The sequence below is a fragment of the Monomorium pharaonis genome, chromosome 2 (assembly GCF_013373865.1).
Source record: "Monomorium pharaonis isolate MP-MQ-018 chromosome 2, ASM1337386v2, whole genome shotgun sequence".
NCBI lineage: Eukaryota > Metazoa > Arthropoda > Insecta > Hymenoptera > Formicidae > Monomorium > Monomorium pharaonis.
This window is the reverse complement of record NC_050468.1, coordinates 18,642,925-18,660,741: the sequence shown is the minus strand read 5'-3', so window position 1 is coordinate 18,660,741 and position 17,817 is coordinate 18,642,925. Positions and strand designations below refer to the sequence as shown.

General features: G+C 25.4%; 4 protein-coding genes and 1 long non-coding RNA gene across 6 annotated transcripts in view; 4 read left to right on the top strand and 1 right to left on the bottom strand.

Annotated features, from left to right (window-relative positions):
• LOC118644355 overlaps positions 1-4,074 on the bottom strand; it is an 87,480-nt gene extending 83,406 nt beyond the window's left edge. The window contains exon 1 of the long non-coding RNA XR_004962173.1: positions 3,547-4,074. This is a non-coding gene — a long non-coding RNA (uncharacterized LOC118644355). The remainder of the gene's footprint in view (positions 1-3,546) is intronic.
• The window catches only part of LOC105838260 (mannosyl-oligosaccharide 1,2-alpha-mannosidase IA), a 601,715-nt gene that overhangs the window by 524,994 nt on the left and 58,904 nt on the right, over positions 1-17,817 (top strand). The window lies entirely within an intron of this gene.
• Positions 617-1,795, top strand: LOC105840460. Its single transcript, XM_036282765.1, has 3 exons — positions 617-737; positions 1,035-1,125; positions 1,251-1,795. The coding sequence occupies exons 1-3, from the start codon at positions 628-630 to the stop codon at positions 1,407-1,409; spliced, it is 360 nt and encodes a 119-aa protein (XP_036138658.1). The 5' UTR covers positions 617-627; the 3' UTR covers positions 1,410-1,795.
• Positions 5,806-8,137, top strand: LOC105840788 (odorant receptor 63a). Its single transcript, XM_036282757.1, has 7 exons — positions 5,806-5,984; positions 6,197-6,458; positions 6,527-6,640; positions 7,202-7,292; positions 7,399-7,544; positions 7,607-7,739; positions 7,830-8,137. Exons 1-7 carry the CDS (start codon positions 5,879-5,881, stop codon positions 7,899-7,901), a joined length of 924 nt encoding a protein of 307 aa, XP_036138650.1. The 5' UTR covers positions 5,806-5,878; the 3' UTR covers positions 7,902-8,137.
• On the top strand, positions 12,967-17,020 carry LOC105840787. The gene is made up of 5 exons (XM_036282763.1): positions 12,967-13,184; positions 13,318-13,408; positions 13,494-13,639; positions 15,534-15,666; positions 15,750-17,020. Exons 1-5 carry the CDS (start codon positions 13,075-13,077, stop codon positions 15,795-15,797), a joined length of 528 nt encoding a protein of 175 aa, XP_036138656.1. The 5' UTR covers positions 12,967-13,074; the 3' UTR covers positions 15,798-17,020.

Below are 17,817 nucleotides of genomic sequence, written 5' to 3'. Positions count from 1 at the left end.
CTTATAAATCTTTCGAATGTAATTTGATTATACTTTTACTTTACTTATTAATTCTAATATATTGTTTATAATAATATTTTTATAATTTTTTTACGATATGCAAAGTCGCAACAGCTAAAGATTTTTTAATACACATTTTTGATAATTTATGTATGTACAAGATACTGATGTACAAAATCTTCCAAGAACATTAACTTTATTGTCTTTTGAGATAAAAATAATTCTGAGTATATTTGTTGATAATGTTTCATATCTTCCTACAGATTCTATAACCGTAATTTTTTTTCCTCTTTAGTAAAATGTTAATTATGTTACGTATATTCGAAAAACTATTTATAACATATTTGGTAGAACTTTATGGGTAACAAACTTGATATTGACAAGAATTACATCATATAAATATTTACAAAGTTATCTAAATGAAAGGAAATGATGGTTCATAACCTCTTCTTCTTCTCAAATTTTAATTTATTAAAAATTTATAATAAATTTATTTATACATATATATTACATTCTAGTTTATACTAATATAAATAAGAATATATTAACATATATCATACCATACATTTATAGATTAATTATATATATATATATATATATATATAAATCTGAATTTTCAGCTACCGTATGAAACATATATTAAACGAAATTAATTCGCATATGTGTTTAACTAAAAAATATACTGTAACTTGTAACAAAATAATCGCTGCGGTAGATTTTCATAGAAGAGCTATCGGGTTAGTAGTTTAAATTACAAGTTATGTTAAATTAGCCTTTTTAAATAGTGTTTGTAAAAATTCAAAAATAATTCTTTGTATTATGTAATTACGAATATATGTATATTGATCAATACAATACTTATTTCAAATTGCAATCTAAATATAGTTACATGCATAGAATTAAAATTCTTTTTCATTAAATTAAATTTTAAAAATAACATTTTAAAATAACATTATTATATACAGTTTACATAATATACATTTTAATTGATCTCTTGAAGGAATAATAATAAAATGTGTGTTTTGTTCTGTAAGATTTTCTGAATTATTAAAAGCAAGTTTTGGACAAGTCTATTTATTGTTATTTGTAATGGGTGTTTGTTCAGCAAGCATTAACTTATTTAACGTACGTAACGAAATATTTAAAACATAAAATTTTCTTTAATTACATTTTTCTACAAATTTGTTGAAAAAAACTGTTATTGCAAAACATTAATTTTTTTTAAGTAATTAATGCTCTGTTGCTTCTAGATATCTCGGATAATGACAATGGAAAAAGAAATTTTAGAAATTATTAAATCTATTTTTTTGATAATGACACATATTATATATTTAGCATTAGCTAATTATGCTGGCCAAGAATTCATAAATAATGATACGCATTTCTATCATACGATGTATGTTACATAATTAATTTTTGCAATACTTGTCGCTTTTTAAGTTATATAATCTGTATTGTACTATTTGGAATTTTAATTTCAATCATTTAGATGTAGTACAAAATGGTATAATGCTCCGTTAAAAACACAAAAATTAATACTTTTTTTGATACAAAAGACTACAAAATGTTACAAAGTTGATGCTGGTGGTATGTTTAGTCCCTGTTTGGAAGGTTTAGCAACAGTAAGTAAATTTTACTGAATTAATAAAAATGTATTTGCTTATCAATTACAGTATAAATATTTCTTGTTTTAGAGTTTAAGTATGTCAGTGTCATACTTTATGGTTCTTTACTCTGTGTAATTATTGAATTTAAAACTACAAAAATTTATTTTATTATTGTTTTTGAAAATAGATAATTTGGTATTGTGTTAACATAAATAATATAAGCAACAAGGTAGAAAATTAAGAAACAATTTAAAAACATCTATTGTCTAAATTTTATTTATTTTATCACTTCTATATACTTAAGTAAGTTTTATTCTTTCTTTGCTTATACATATACACTGGCGCAAGAAAATGGGACAAAAATTTTGACTGAATTTGTAGGCAATCTTCAATGTGACGTAACTTTGCAGAAAATTGTCCAAATTACAACTTTTTTTAAGTTAAAGGGCGAAGACTCTGCTTTAAAAATTTCTGAGTGAAAGTTTAATTTGTTGAGTGTGATTCTTTTGTATTGCGCATAAATCAAACATGTTTTTTTTAACTGAAAAAAGTGAAAGTCTGTTATCATTTTTCACAAATTTCTCGTTAAAATCTTGTTAATATTAATCCAGACTTTTAAATTCTTTTCTAAACATTTTAAAAGAACATGTTGATACGATGTTTTTTGTTGATTATCACAAGTTTGAAATTTGCACTGCATTTTAGGGCTTAGGGTATTTTAGCGAATAAATACAGTATTTTTTGGATTTTTTGGAAACGATATCAATATGATATTATACATTGATTTTATTCGTGTTTAACTCAATCATACCGTCGTGCGCCGTCAGAGTGACCCAATGTGCATCACGTGGAGGTTGGCGGTTGAATTTTACATATCAAAATATGTAATGAGCCAATTTTTTAAATAAAACTTGAATTTTTATTTTTTATGTATGAGTATGTGTATGTGTATGTATATACTTATGTATGATCTGAACAGACTGCTAAAATGGCGAACCTTCTGTTGACTTTAGTAAAATTGGCGCGTCAGCTATCCGCTATATTCAGATCAGTAAATGCAAATTTCCACCGATGAATTTCAGAACCACATGATGTGCAAAATCTGACCGTTAACCTCCACATGATGCACATTGGGTCACTCTGATGACGGCAATATGATTGAGTTAAATACGAATAAAATCCATGTACAATATCATATTGATATTGTTTCATGGTATTCAAAAAATACCGTATTTATTCGCTAAAATACCTTAAAATGCAATGCAAATTTCAAACTTGTGTATAATCAACAAAAAACATCGTATCGACATGTTTTTTTTTAATTAGAAAGAATAAATTTTAAGATTAATGTTAACAAGATTTTAACGAGGAACTTGTGAAAAATGATAACAAACTTTTACTTTTTTTAATTAAAAAAAAACATGTTTCGTTATGCGCAATACAAAAGAGTCACTCAACAAATTAAACTTTTGCCCAGAAATTCTTAAAGTAGAGTCTTCGCCTTTTAATTTAAAAAAAGTTCATGTAATTTGGATAATTTTTCGCAAAATTAAGTCACATTGAAGATTGCCTAAAAATTCAGTCAAAATGTTTGTCCCCTTTTTTTGCGTCAGTGTACATGTCATAAATTAGTCTATTTATAAATATAAAATATTATAATTACATACAAATTTATGAAACAATATATTATTAACATATAAAATTATAATTTAATGCATTATAACTTATTTAAATTGTCGACTTGCTCTTAAGTTAATTATAATTTCTGTTCGTGATTTTATTACTAATTTCTTAACATGTCTAAAAAATTAAGCAATATTGAACACATAGTTTATACTATATGTAATTTAATATATTCAATATTATTAAAGGAATAAATTCTATATCAAAATAAAATATTCTACTTAATAATAACAAATAAAACTGAATAATAACTTACTTAGAATGTCTATTTTCCAACCTTTTAATCAAACTCAATTTTTTTAAACTGTTTTTGAATTTTACTTTTAAATTCTAACTGTTTTACTTCACTCATATTTCTATCAGATTATTGTATATTATACCATAACATTATGAATATTATCTTAACTGTCTGTTGTGCACCCGTTGACTGTCTACATAATACTGAACCCTTCTCCCCATACAGTAAATCTACAAGCGACTTGCGCTTGCGCCGACACGAAATTCAAGAAAAATAATAGATATACTATTATCTCCTGAAAAAGAATATACATTCATGTCCCTCATTTTTATAATTTATCACTTATCTATAGCAGCCAAACCTATTTGCTATTGAAAAAGATTAAGCCTGTTTCTTTTCTCATCTGTTACAAATTATCTGAAAATAACATCATTTATTGTTGTTTTCTTTCTTACAATACGATATGAAAATTTGTAGCAATAAAGTATTAGACTTTATAACGAAATATGTGCAACTGGTCGAAACACAACATAAACTTGAAGAACAGATAATTTCAGTATTGTAAGAAATGGACTCTCTCTTCAATAGTGATTATTATAAACTCAATCGTATTTTTCTGTCAGTAATTGGCTTGTGGCCACATCGTTATACGACATTGAGACAAATTCAGTGCATTGTATCATCTTTTATTCTAATATCAGTAACACTTCCTCAGGTAATGATAATCATTTATGCATTTATTGTTTTATTGATTTAGAAATTATTTTTAAATATTACATATCTATGCAATATATTGTTAATAACTACATCTTGTTCATAAATTTTTTTTATCGTTTCGTTTAAGTATTCTCTTTAAATATATACATATACATACACACACACATGTATATATATATATATATATATATATATATATATATATATACACACATATATATATATATAATAGTAATTGAGTATATCATTTTTAGTTAATGAAATTGATTACGATGAAATATGATGTGGATCTCATTTTAAGAATTTTATCATCCGCTTTACCATGTATAATATTTACTGTAAAATATATTACTTTTTATTTTGTCACAGAAAATGTAAGTATAGGAATAGTAAAGAATTATTTTAACAATTGTTATAGATTAATGTATTTTATTAGCGTCATAAAAAAAATACCAAAAAATTTCATTTAAATTTAATTTAAAATTAATTTAAAAACCATTTTTTAAAGGAATATAAATTATAAACTTTTACAGAAAGTAATAATAAAAAATACTGGTGAAAAATATAAAAGCTTTGTTATATTGTTATATAATAGATATTGGTCACCAACACCGATATATCATTTTATATTTTATTGTAGTTTTCAAACAGAATTTAACAAAAATATGTTTGGAAATTTAAATTCAAACCAAAAAGTATCTTCCAAGAAATAATGTACATAACAATTTGTGTAATATTGTTTCGAGTTTTGTAACAATTAATTTTTTGTAATATAAACAAAAATAAGCATTCAATGAAATAAGCCCTAAATTGACACATTAGACAGCAATGTTATATTTTAATATTAATATTGTATTAATATTTTATAATAATTAATATTATTAATATTATATAATAACGTACTCGCAATTGCTTAAACTACATAATTTGCAAAAAGAAATCATGTAAATCTTATTCTTACTTTAGAAGAAATCGTTTTTAGCCAATTTTATATTTAAAAAATTTATGAATGTGAATACAGATTGTACTTTTTTAATTATCTAAGCACTGTGTTTTTATTATTATTAATAAAATACAATGTTTAATTTTCGAGAAATAAAGAGTCTCTTTAGGAGATCTATATATCATTCTTGATGATTTTCCTCTACATATATTGTATTTGTATTGTACTTGTATTTTTCTCACGAATTTTTTCTTGTAAAAAATATTTTAAAATAAAATTAGTGTAAAAAATAATGAAGCGATAAATAAAGATGTTAGAAGAATTAAAAGTTTAAATTGAGTCAGGTCAAATTATATTCAGTATCCAATTCAGATTCAAATAACTAGTTATTATCAAATTATTACCGAATTCTTATTCAAAGTTGTCTAACTGAGATTGGACAATTCGGTAAAATCCAAAATAAACCTCAATTATTTAATTACAGTTTTAAAAAATTTCCACACTTTTAGATAAACGTAATATTTTAAATCTGTCCAATTAAATACGATAGAAAATTTTTGAAGCTTTAAGCTGTTTTTCTCTAAATTCAAATATTGTAAACATTTTTTAATTTTATTAAAAATAATTGCACAGAAAAATTACATCATTTTGTTTATTCTATTTTATTATTAATAACAGGTAAAAGAATTAATGCAACAAATTGAAAATGATTGGAATACTTTGAAAGATAATAACGAGCTTCAAATAATATTTCGATATGCAAAAGTGGCAAAGCTACTCACTACAAGTTTAGCAAGTAAATGAATATTTTGTTGTAATTAATTAATACGTTTTATAGTTAATTAATATGCATTTTTTATATAGTGAATATATAATTTTTTATTTGTAAATTTCTAACACAATATTATTAAATTAAGTACGTATAAAATATTATATAAGAATATCATATAATACTAACAATGACATGAAATATATTAAGATTTAATTTTTATTACTTGATAATTTCAGCCTTGATTTATCTAAGTATATTCGCAGTTATTTGTAATCAACATGTGCCAAGTTTTCTTGATATTAAAGCACCATTAAACAGATCTCAGCAAAACGAATTATTATTTCAAGTTGAATATTTTCTCGATCGTGATAAATATTATCACACGATTCAATTACACTTAGATATAGGGCTTATCATTGCAGCAATGACAATCTTATCGACTGAATCATTTTGTTTAATACTTGCTATACACGCATTTGGACTGTTTAAAATAGCTAGGTAAATATCACGTATCCCTTCAATCGTATGAATTGCATTGCCTTCAGTTTACGTGTTTGTTTCTATAGTTATCGTATGGAACATATAATCGATAAAAGTGTGCCGAATGCATTTATGAAAAAACATTGCGTCTGTCAGGCTAATATAGTAACTGCTGTAAATAGTCACAGGAGAGCAATCGAGTCAGTATCATGTTATACACATTGAAGTCGCAATTAAAATATGTTTGTATTTTTTACTAAAAAAATATTACTAAATTTTTATACATAATTATATTAAAATTAAAATATCTATTCTTAATCATTCGCAGATTTGTATAAAAATAATGATATAATTATAACTACTGCGTAATTTTTGTAGCGTAATGTTAGTGTAAAGGATCTCGCACATTTTATAGGAAAGAATTGGCTAGCTTTGGTCAAATGAGCTGAAATTTTATGTAAGTTGCAGATAAAAAGTTTCCTCTGCCAAAATAGTTTAAAATGTGTGGGGTCCTTTTATAGCTTCATCAATTAATGCATATTTATATACCTTCATGAATTTATGCAGCTTATATATAATAATATAAGATAAATTTTTTCATTTTTAATAAAACAGTTTAACATTAATTTTCTTAATATTTACATAAAGATGACTATGCTTTTTCATTAAAAATTAATTTCATTTATTTACTTATAAATTATTTTATTCCAAGAACAAAAACAAGAATCCACAATTTATAAGTATATTTCGCACCTTTTAAGATTTTCCGAAATTGTCAAATCAACTTTTGCAATACCTTATTTAGCTTTAATATTACTTGGAGTGACTTCATCGAGCGTAAATCTATTTCTGGTAGTACAAATGTTTTTATTTAAAAAGAAAGTAAAATGTAAAAAAATAAAATACAAAACAATGTGACGAATAAACCAACGTGCCAATAAATATTCTATTTTGACAGTTGTTTCAAGTCATAATGTCGGCGAGCACAATAGATGATTTAATAAAATCTGTCATATATGTCTTTTGTCATTTCGTCTATATGTTCTCGACTAATTATGCTGGACAGAAGTTTATAGATCACGACGTTGATGTCTACAACAAGATGTAAGAAACACAAATAAAGTAAGATGTCGTACATATAGATGATAACATTTCTATAATTAAAGATGCAACATACAATGGTACAATGCGCCGCTGAGGACACAAAAACAAATACTATTTATCATGCAGAAAGCCATAAAAAATTATCACATGGATGTCGGTGGTTTATACAGTCCATCATTGGAAGGTTTTACAGCGGTAATAAAATATTTTTTAATTATACAATTTTAATTATACAATTTTGCAAATTTGAAAAATTAATTATTTTCAATTAATTATTTATTCTAGCTTATGAGTGCGTCACTCTCTTATTTTACTGTACTCTGTTCAGTACGAAATAGTAATAATTTATCACAATGATTTACTTACTAAGGTAGCGAATTTCTGTACTGTTTTAAAACAAGTGTTGAGATAGCAAAGGATAATGTTATATCTTATGTATCTTAGTTTTCTTAGTATATCTGTCTAACATACGTATCTATTTATTTTTGCGTATAATGCTATGATATTTATTCTTTAATGGCATATACAGTGTGTCCTAAAACATACGGGTCAGCGCTCGTAAAAGGGTAGAAGGAGTCGGGATGAACAAAAAAGTCTTCTACCATTTTGCGAGCGTTGACCCACATGTTTTACAACACCCTGTATATTAAATTCTATTTATTTTACATCCTTTTTATTATAGTTTGAACTTTCTTGCTTGTGTGAAGTTAGCACCGCATCTTCCAAAATTAAAAGTTTTATTAAGAATACTATTTGCACGCCGAAGAGTACTAGAGTTCCTGATAGATATTAGCAAGAGCCGAAATACTTAAAGAAATGACAATTTGAAAATATTAGGTGCTAACTTTCCGTGGAACCGCGACAGTGAAAAATATATTGTTTTATGATTCTATTTTAAAGTACTCGAAAAGTACTAGAGTTTCTGATACATTTTAACAATAGTATCAACTGCCAAATATTTTGAAAAAATTATTAAAATTTGAAGATGGCACCGCAAAATGGAAAAATATCTTTTTAATGATTCTATCGTAAAGTACTCAAAAAGTATTAGAGGTCCTGATACATTTTAATAATAATACCAACTAATAAATACTGAAAAAAAATGTTTAAGATTACAGCTGGCACCTCATCTTTCATAAAAGTGGCTCCAAATTTCAATAATTTTTTCAAAACGTTTAGGCGGTTGGTACTATTGTTAAAATATATCAGGAACTCTAGTACTTTTCGAGTACTTTTTAAGATAGGATCATTAAAACAATATATTTTTCATGTCACGGGAAGTTAGCACCTCATATTTTTAAATTGCGATTTCTCTACGTATTTCGCATTATATATTCCAGTACTTTTACTAATATCTATCAGGAACTCTAGTACTTTTCGGAGTGCAAATAGTACTCTTGATAAAACTTTCAATTTTGGAAGATGCGGTGCTAACTTTACACAGGCAACTTTCTTAAGTTAAGTTAATGAATTTCATTAAATGTATTTATCAACATCATGTATCTTTTCATATGAAATAAAAGACTTGTAACTGTAACTTATTGCTGCAACATAATGTCACTGAAAAAATGAAATTTGTGAGATTATTCAAATACAATATATCCACCTAAACAAATTTAGTTTTTATCTTTTCTTATAATTAGACAAATGTACAGTCGTCATTTTGAAATAAGTTTCTTTCTTATCCAATTTTTTGTTTAATTATTAATTAAATTAATATTTTTTTATTATTACACAAATATTCTATAATTATTTTACATGGATATAATTATGTTATAAATTTAAAATTACAAGTTGCACATTTAAAATTATAAAAGATTTATACTGTTTATTGTGTGATTTCGTCGTTACGTAATATTACTGTTACACACAACACACGCACACACACACCAAAGAACAATTTCTTTGATTTCTGTGGATATATTTATTTTATTTATTTTATATATTTATATTTTTAATTTATTTTATTTATTTTATTCAAACATTATAATGAGTGTTATATGAAATCACCTTTAATGATTGGAAAAAGTATTATTATTGTATCAAACAGTATTATTAATAAATAATCAAATTAGTATTATTTTAATACTATACAGTCTATACACCTTAGTATTATTTTAATACTGTAATATTAGTTTTTCTCCTCTAAAATAGATAATAGGGATCAAAAAGTTTGGGAACAGGGATTTGTTTGTTTTTGCCCACAGCTTTGTTTGTACACAATCGTATATACACGTAACGCATTATACAAAAAAAAATTACCACTAATGTAATGCTCTACAATTTTCTTTTATTATTAAAAAAATTTAATTTTTCAATTTTACCACTTGTGCTGCATTAGTTTAAACACGTTTAAAAATTACGCCATGCATCATATTCGATTCCGTTCTATTGATACGATATATTCTGCTTCCTTCACGTGCATCTATAAAACAGAAGAAAAATAAGGAATGTCAATGTATACACTACTTACTATAAATTATGATCATTTAGTTATTATTATAACAGAGTATAATAGAGCAAAGGTATAGCTGCTTTTTCGAGAAATGTGTATGCACATTTTTTTATTCTGGACCATATTCTCGTGCGGATATAAGCATATTACATGTTATATACATATATCCAAATCTCAATTATGTAGCATTTATCTTTATCGTACGACAATAATGTAATGTTAAAAAATTGATAATGCGATACTTAAAGAAATTAAATAAACTGTAGCAGATTAAAAAGAAACTTCTATAGACCGTAAGTTTCTAGAAACGCTTCTACTATTAGATAAAATGTTACCCGAGGAGAAATACTATAGACTCAACTACATCCTTTTATCATCGATTGGACTCTGGCCATATGATAATTCTAGCATCAAACAAATTCAAATCATACTATCAGTGTTGATATATATATCATTTTTAACAACTCAGGTATCTATACTTTTTATCATATACAATTATACAGTATCTATTTTTTCACTATATACTTTATTTAAATTGTTATGAATATTTAATTCTATGACATTGTACATAGGTGGTTTATAATATTAGTTCTTTTAACTATAACTATTCTGCTATCTAATACTTAAAATATAAAAAAAACATTTTAAAAGCAGCAAATAATTTAACTTTGATTCCATTTAAATGTAAAATTAAGGTTTAGTTTCTTTTTTGATTTTTAATAATTATTTTAGTATTAATGTAAATATGTTTATGTTTTATATGTAAAAAACAAGTAATTTGTTACATAAAATGTTATTTGCTTATATGACAAAAAAATTATTTTAAAAGACATATATATGCGGGCACGCATACACATACACGCACACGTGCATATAAACACACACACACACACACACACACACACACACACACACACACTCACTCACTCACTCACTCACTCACTCACTCACTCACTCACTCAAAATAGCAATTTAATATATTCTAGATATAGTTACACACTTGTTGAATACTCTCTTCGCATCGCGAATGTAATAATTAAAAAATTTTTATGACATAATTGTAAAATGATTTTTAAATTTATTTGAATTTCGTAACACAACTGTTTTAGTATAAATCATGTTTTCTTCTTTTTCATCATTACGCATACTCAATCGGATTTATCATGTGACTGTAAATTAATATAAAAATTGAATATTATTTTTATCTTTTGTATTTCTATGTACAAGAATTTTTAATATTTAAAATTCCATTCAAAATAATAATAGATTTGAATAACATAACAAAATATGCAATACAATACAAATACTTAGAGTATACTTTAAACAGTTTGAATCCATTTTATGTGTGCACGAGTTTTTTAAAATAATTTTTCTTTCAGATACGCACACAAAATCTACTAATTATGCCACAGTTATAAAATATTATTAGTAAGTGTTGTTTACAGTTTATGAAATTATTCGTTCCGGAAGTCAGTCTTGATCTTCTTTTGGAAGTATTGGCTATTAATTTCCTCATTTTAATATGGTTTATCAAATATATTACTTTTTCTATTGTTATGGATAATGTAAGTACAAGACAATAATTTAATCTGAAGTTAATGACTATATACACACAATATTCATTGTGCATATACTAATAGATAAAACAATTACGGAAACATGTTCAAAGTCATTGGAATATTCTGGTAAACGATCAAGAGATCGATATAATGCACAAATATGCTACCATTGGAAGACAATTTACAATAGCTATAGGAAGTAAGTATCGAGAAAATTTTTAATTATGTCATCTGAATTATATAAATTTGAGTCATCTAATTTGTAAGATAATAACATTTCTGTGTTAAACGAAATACAAGTTAAAAAGAAGAAATTAATTTATCTTTTGTTACTTAAATTTTTTTATACAAATCATCTAACGTAAAATTTTGCAGATATCTAATAAATATAATAAAAAATATTTGTTTTATTAAGTTATGCTTGTTTGACTTAGAAAATTAAGACTACCGCGCATTTTGCTAAAGTTTTTGTTTTAGATTAATAAAATTAAAAAAATATGTTTCTACTTTAGATATTTTGCTTTTACTTCAATACAGTATATGTATTCCGGATTTACTTGATATCCAACCTTTTGTAACTTAAATTTTGACTAAACTAATGTAATGCTTTTTAAAAACTAATATGTAAAAATTTTTTATTTTATTAAGTTTTATTTGATTTTAATGCAACTATACGCATTCTTTATTAAAGTTTTCGTTTTTTATCTTATCATATATAACTTGAACGTTAATCAACTATAATTTTCTTTGACAGTATAAATTAATGAAATTAAAAAATTTTTAGTATGCGTCTGTTTTGGATGTTTTGGTTTTACTTTAATACAATACATACCGGATATACTTGACATCGTGAAGCCTTTAAATGAGTCACGCCCACGTATACTTCTCCGTCAAGCACAATATTTTGCCAATCAACAAAAATATTTTTATATTATAATAATACATGATGCTATAGGATGGCTGATTACTGGGATTACTGGAATAGCTACTGAAACATTTTCATTAATATGTGCGTTACACGCTTTCGGGATGTTTAAAATTGCCAGGTAGTCAATGAAAAACAATTCTTAAAATTGAAATGTTTTTTTCTTTGTTTATTTTTTATCGCTTTAAATTAAAAATTTCTCGGTATATATATTCTTTTTTGATTAAACAAATCTTTTTAAGTATTAAATCAAATACTTTTGATTGATATCAATTTGTAACTTTTTTATTTGTGGCATTTATTATTTCATGTAGAGTCGAATCCCATTATTATAATCCCGTTAATATCGTTTATTTCTGTTTCCACATTATCTTGCGCTACTTTTTTTTACTTTACTTTATAAGAATGTGATATATGCATAGAAGATGTGTGTGTGTGTGTGTGTGTGTGTGTGTGTGTGTGTGTGTGTGTGTGTGTGTATGTGTGTATGTGTGTGTGTGTGTACGCGTTATAATAGTATTATAATAATATATCGATCACATGTTATGTTATATATCTTTTTTATGACATATAGAATTTTACAGTTACCGCATGAAACGTATGATGAGCGTAGATATTTTACAACTATCTACAGCTAAAAGTTATATTATATTCCATGATAAAATAACCGCTGCAGTGGATATCCATAGAAAAGCACTTGAGTCAGTACTCTGTTAATTACAAAAATACTTTTTATACGAATAGATTATTTTTTACAAGAGTTCAGAGGTAGAATAAAGATATTGTAACTTTGTGCAATTTAACAAATATGACAAAAAATTTTTATTTAATTAGGTTTTCGGATTTATTAAAAACTAGCTTTGGACTATCATATTTGTTTATGATTATAATAGCGATATGTACGGCAACTATAAGTTTTTTTCGTGTATGTAACATATTGTTTACATATAAAATTTTGTGACACTTATAAGAGTAATTCTAATTATTACAATCATTAATTTTATTTGCAGCTATTTCGTATAATCACAATGCAACAGGAAAAAATGGAAATTATTAAATTAGTCTGTTACTTAGTTTTTGTTTTCTTATTTTTAATTATAGGTAATTTTGTTGGGCAAGAATTTATAAATTGTGACGAACATGTTCATCGAATGATGTATGTAGTGTATACACTATACATGACATATGTATATAATATAGAGGAAGGTTTCACTGACATAGGTCTCCTAATGGCGATACCACCTTATTTTCTTTATTCTCCAATCTCCTTAAACATGCACTGCATTAATACTAATGAAAATATACTCTGCTTAAATAATTAAAGAAACAAAAATCTATAATTTATATATCCGTCACTTTTTTCTCTATAAAACCTGCTAGAAGTTAACTTTTTCATAAAATCTGTTAAAAGTAAAATTCTTTAAAAACAAGAATAAAATTTGTATGATTTTCTTCTGCAAGTTGCATAGTTCAAACAAATTAATAATATTAATAATATATTATTTTATACATGTTTGTATATAGCTTTCTAAAACTGTTTTGTTTATATATTTTTTTCGTATTTTACTCATAATGCTGTATATGAGACATAAAATCATCACGAAAACCGATGCATTTTATTTTTTATTGAGAACATAAATGTGCGTCATAGATTTGTTTTTTTCACAACTTAATTTTATTTTAAGTAAATTGTTTATTTTTATTCTTTAATTTTTAAATTGCTTCTATTCTTAAAATGCTCAATTCTAATATTTTAACTTTATAAACATTGAACTTCATATTTGTTATTTAATTCATTCATATTATAAATATATCTATATTATTACAATACATATTCTGCAATTATCTAACAGAAGACATTTACATTCACATTTTATTTTCAAAAAGTTTAATTTTTAGTTTTTGTTTAAAAAATATTCAAAACGTAGTATACTAGTATTGAACCTTCCTCTATAATAAATAAAAGTCGAATTGCTGTGCCGTTTTTCCTACTGATGCATTTAGCGGTTTAATGTAACAAAAAGACAGTTGAAATCAAAAAAATTCAAATCAAATTTGAAATAATTAAAAATAATTTTACTTATAAAAGACTATAGATTTAACATGTGTGAAAACACAACTTAAATATATAGAATAAGCCTTATTTGGTTGATTATTAATTTAATATTGTGATATTACTAATCTGGTTCATCTTATAGCTGTATTTTGTGTATTTTGAGAGATCGAAAATTCTATTCAGCGCACAGTTCAATAAACTTTGTAAGATATATAAAATCACACAAGTAAATATTAGCACAAAGATCCAGCTATAACGATAAGGCTTATTTTATATGAGTTGAATTTTACTTACAATATATCTTTTACTTATATCTCAGTGACAAAATTACGAAAAAATATCAAATAAAATATCAAATAGTCTCACATTCTAGACAAAATAAGAAATAAAATGGTTACAATATTAATAAAAAATAGAAGCTTATAAAATTTAATCACAACACTTCCGAATGTACCTAAATACGTACCTAGACGTCCTAGATAATCAAATGCTAACATGTTACTAACATTGAAAAAACGGACTCTTCTTACGTATGTACCTATTGTCTCATGTGAGAATAAAATATATATAACTTTCATGCTGTAAAGCAATTTTAACAAATAAACGTCAATATTTTTAATTATCTCAATACTTCGTTATTCCATGTTACAAATTCAATAAATAATTTTTTTATAATGTATATGTGTGCGCGTGTGTATGTGCATGCGCGCGAACGTATGATATATGAAAAGGTATTTTAACGTTTTACACGATGTCCCTTTTACTATATTAGATCGCTAGATTAGAGTAGCATGTATACAGCGTATATATTGCTTCTCGCTCAACCGCTTGGAACGCGGACTTAGAGTGGGAAAAGCGACACCACGATTTTCTCATAATTAATTTACTTTTTTTAAGCACGATATATAGTATCAAAAAAATTTAATACCTTAAAGATGCACATATATACATGTAATTTCAAAATCAAAAAAGTTTAATTAGTTTTTCTATGTAGATGCAATACAAAATGGTACAATACTCCACTAAAGATACAAAAATTGATACTCTTTTTGATTAGAAAAACTACAAAAAGTTATAAAGTTGACGCTGCTGGTTTATTCAGTCCCTGTTTGGAAGGTTTAGCCGCGGTAAGAAGTCACTAAGAAAAATAATCATATCAATTATAAATAATTTCTTAAATAATTCTTTATCTCTGTTTTTTTCCTTTTAGGCTATGAGTTTATTGCTTTCATTTCTCACAATTTTATGTTCCATATAATGTGTGTATGTGATTTCAATATTATAATTGTTAAGGGGATTCGGGAATGACAGAGTCCAATTACCGACATTTTTTGGGGAACTTGGATTTTTGAATTGGAATAACAGAATGCAAAATCCTTTTACAGGATTAAAGTACGACAAAAATAAAGAGGGCAACGTACGATTTGTTTTGATAAATAAAAAAAAATTGTTATTTATTAGTCATCTAACGACAATATTTGCTTTATACAAAAAATCTACAGTTCATATATATAAAATAATCACGTCGCCCCCCCCCCCCCCTTAGAAAAAACTCTCAGGAATAATATTGTGTAATTAGAAATAAGATTAGAAGACTAGAGAAAAAGATTCGCATTCCGCAAGGTCTTCGAAATGAAGCAACGTCGACGGCGGTTCACGATTGGATGGGTGATCGTTTTTCTCGGAGAAGCATTAAGCAATGCTAGATGTGCCTATAGTTTGTATTAAATTGGAAAGAAAGTTTTTATAGGAGGCATGATAAATTTTACCGTGTGTAGTAAGATAATTTATACTTAGTGCTCTTGTCTATTTTTTAGTAAGACATAAATAATAATTTTTATCCTTTACTTTCTAAAAATTAAGCAAATTAAAAGAATTTTTCCTCTTCAAAACAATTGCACCCACATTCCTATAAATCACAGTAATTTTTGACGAATTTTTGACATGTTTTTTTTTTAATTAGAAAGAATAAATTTTAAGATTAATGTTAACAAGATTTTAACGAGGAACTTGTGAAAAATGATAACAAACTTTTACTTTTTTCAATTAAAAAAAGACATGTTTGGTTATGCGCAATACAAAAGAGTCACTCAACAAATTAAACTTTCGCCCAGGAATTCTTAAAGTAGAGTCTTCGCCCTTTAATTTAAAAAAAGTTCATGTAATTTGGATAATTTTTCACAAAGTTAAGTCACATTGAAGATACTTAATAATAACAAATAAAACTGAATAATAATTTACTTAGAATGTCTATTTTCCAACCTTTTAATCAAACTTAATTTTTTTAGACTGTTTTTGAATTTTACTTTTAAATTCTAACTGTTTTACTTCACTCATATTTCTATCAGATTATCGTATATTATACTATAACATTATAATTATTATCTTAACTGTCTGTTGTGCACCCGTTGACTGTCTACATAATACTGAACCCTTCTCCCCATACAGTAAATCTACAAGCGACTTGCGCTTGCGCCGACACGAAATTCAAGAAAAATAATAGATACACTATTATCTCCTGAAAAAGAATATACATTCATGTCCCTCATTTTTATAATTTATCACTTATCTATAGCAGCCAAACCTATTTGCTATTGAAAAAGATTAAGCCTGTTTCTTTTCTCATCTGTTACAAATTATCTGAAAATAACATCATTTATTGTTGTTTTCTTTCTTACAATACGATATGAAAATTTGTAGCAATAAAGTATTAGACTTTATAACGAAATATGTGCAACTGGTCGAAACACAACATAAACTTGAAGAACAGATAATTTCAGTATTGTAAGAAATGGACTCTCTCTTCAATAGTGATTATTATAAACTCAATCGTATTTTTCTGTCAGTAATTGGCTTGTGGCCACATCGTTATACGACATTAAGACAAATTCAGTGCATTGTATCATCTTTTATTCTAATATCAGTAACACTTCCTCAGGTAATGATAATCATTTATGCATTTATTGTTTTATTGATTTAGAAATTATTTTTAAATATTACATATCTATGCAATATATATATTGTCAATAACTACATCTTCTTCATAAATTTTTTTTTTATCGTTTTGTTTAAGTATTCTCTTTAAATATATACATGTACATCCACACACACACACGCGCGCGCGCGCGCGCGCGCGTGTGTGTGTGTGTGTGTGTGTGTGTGTGTGTAATAATAATTGAGTATATCATTTTTAGTTAATGAAGTTGATTACGATGAAATATGATGTGGATCTCATTTTAAAAGTTTTATCATCCGCTTTACCATGTATAATATTTATT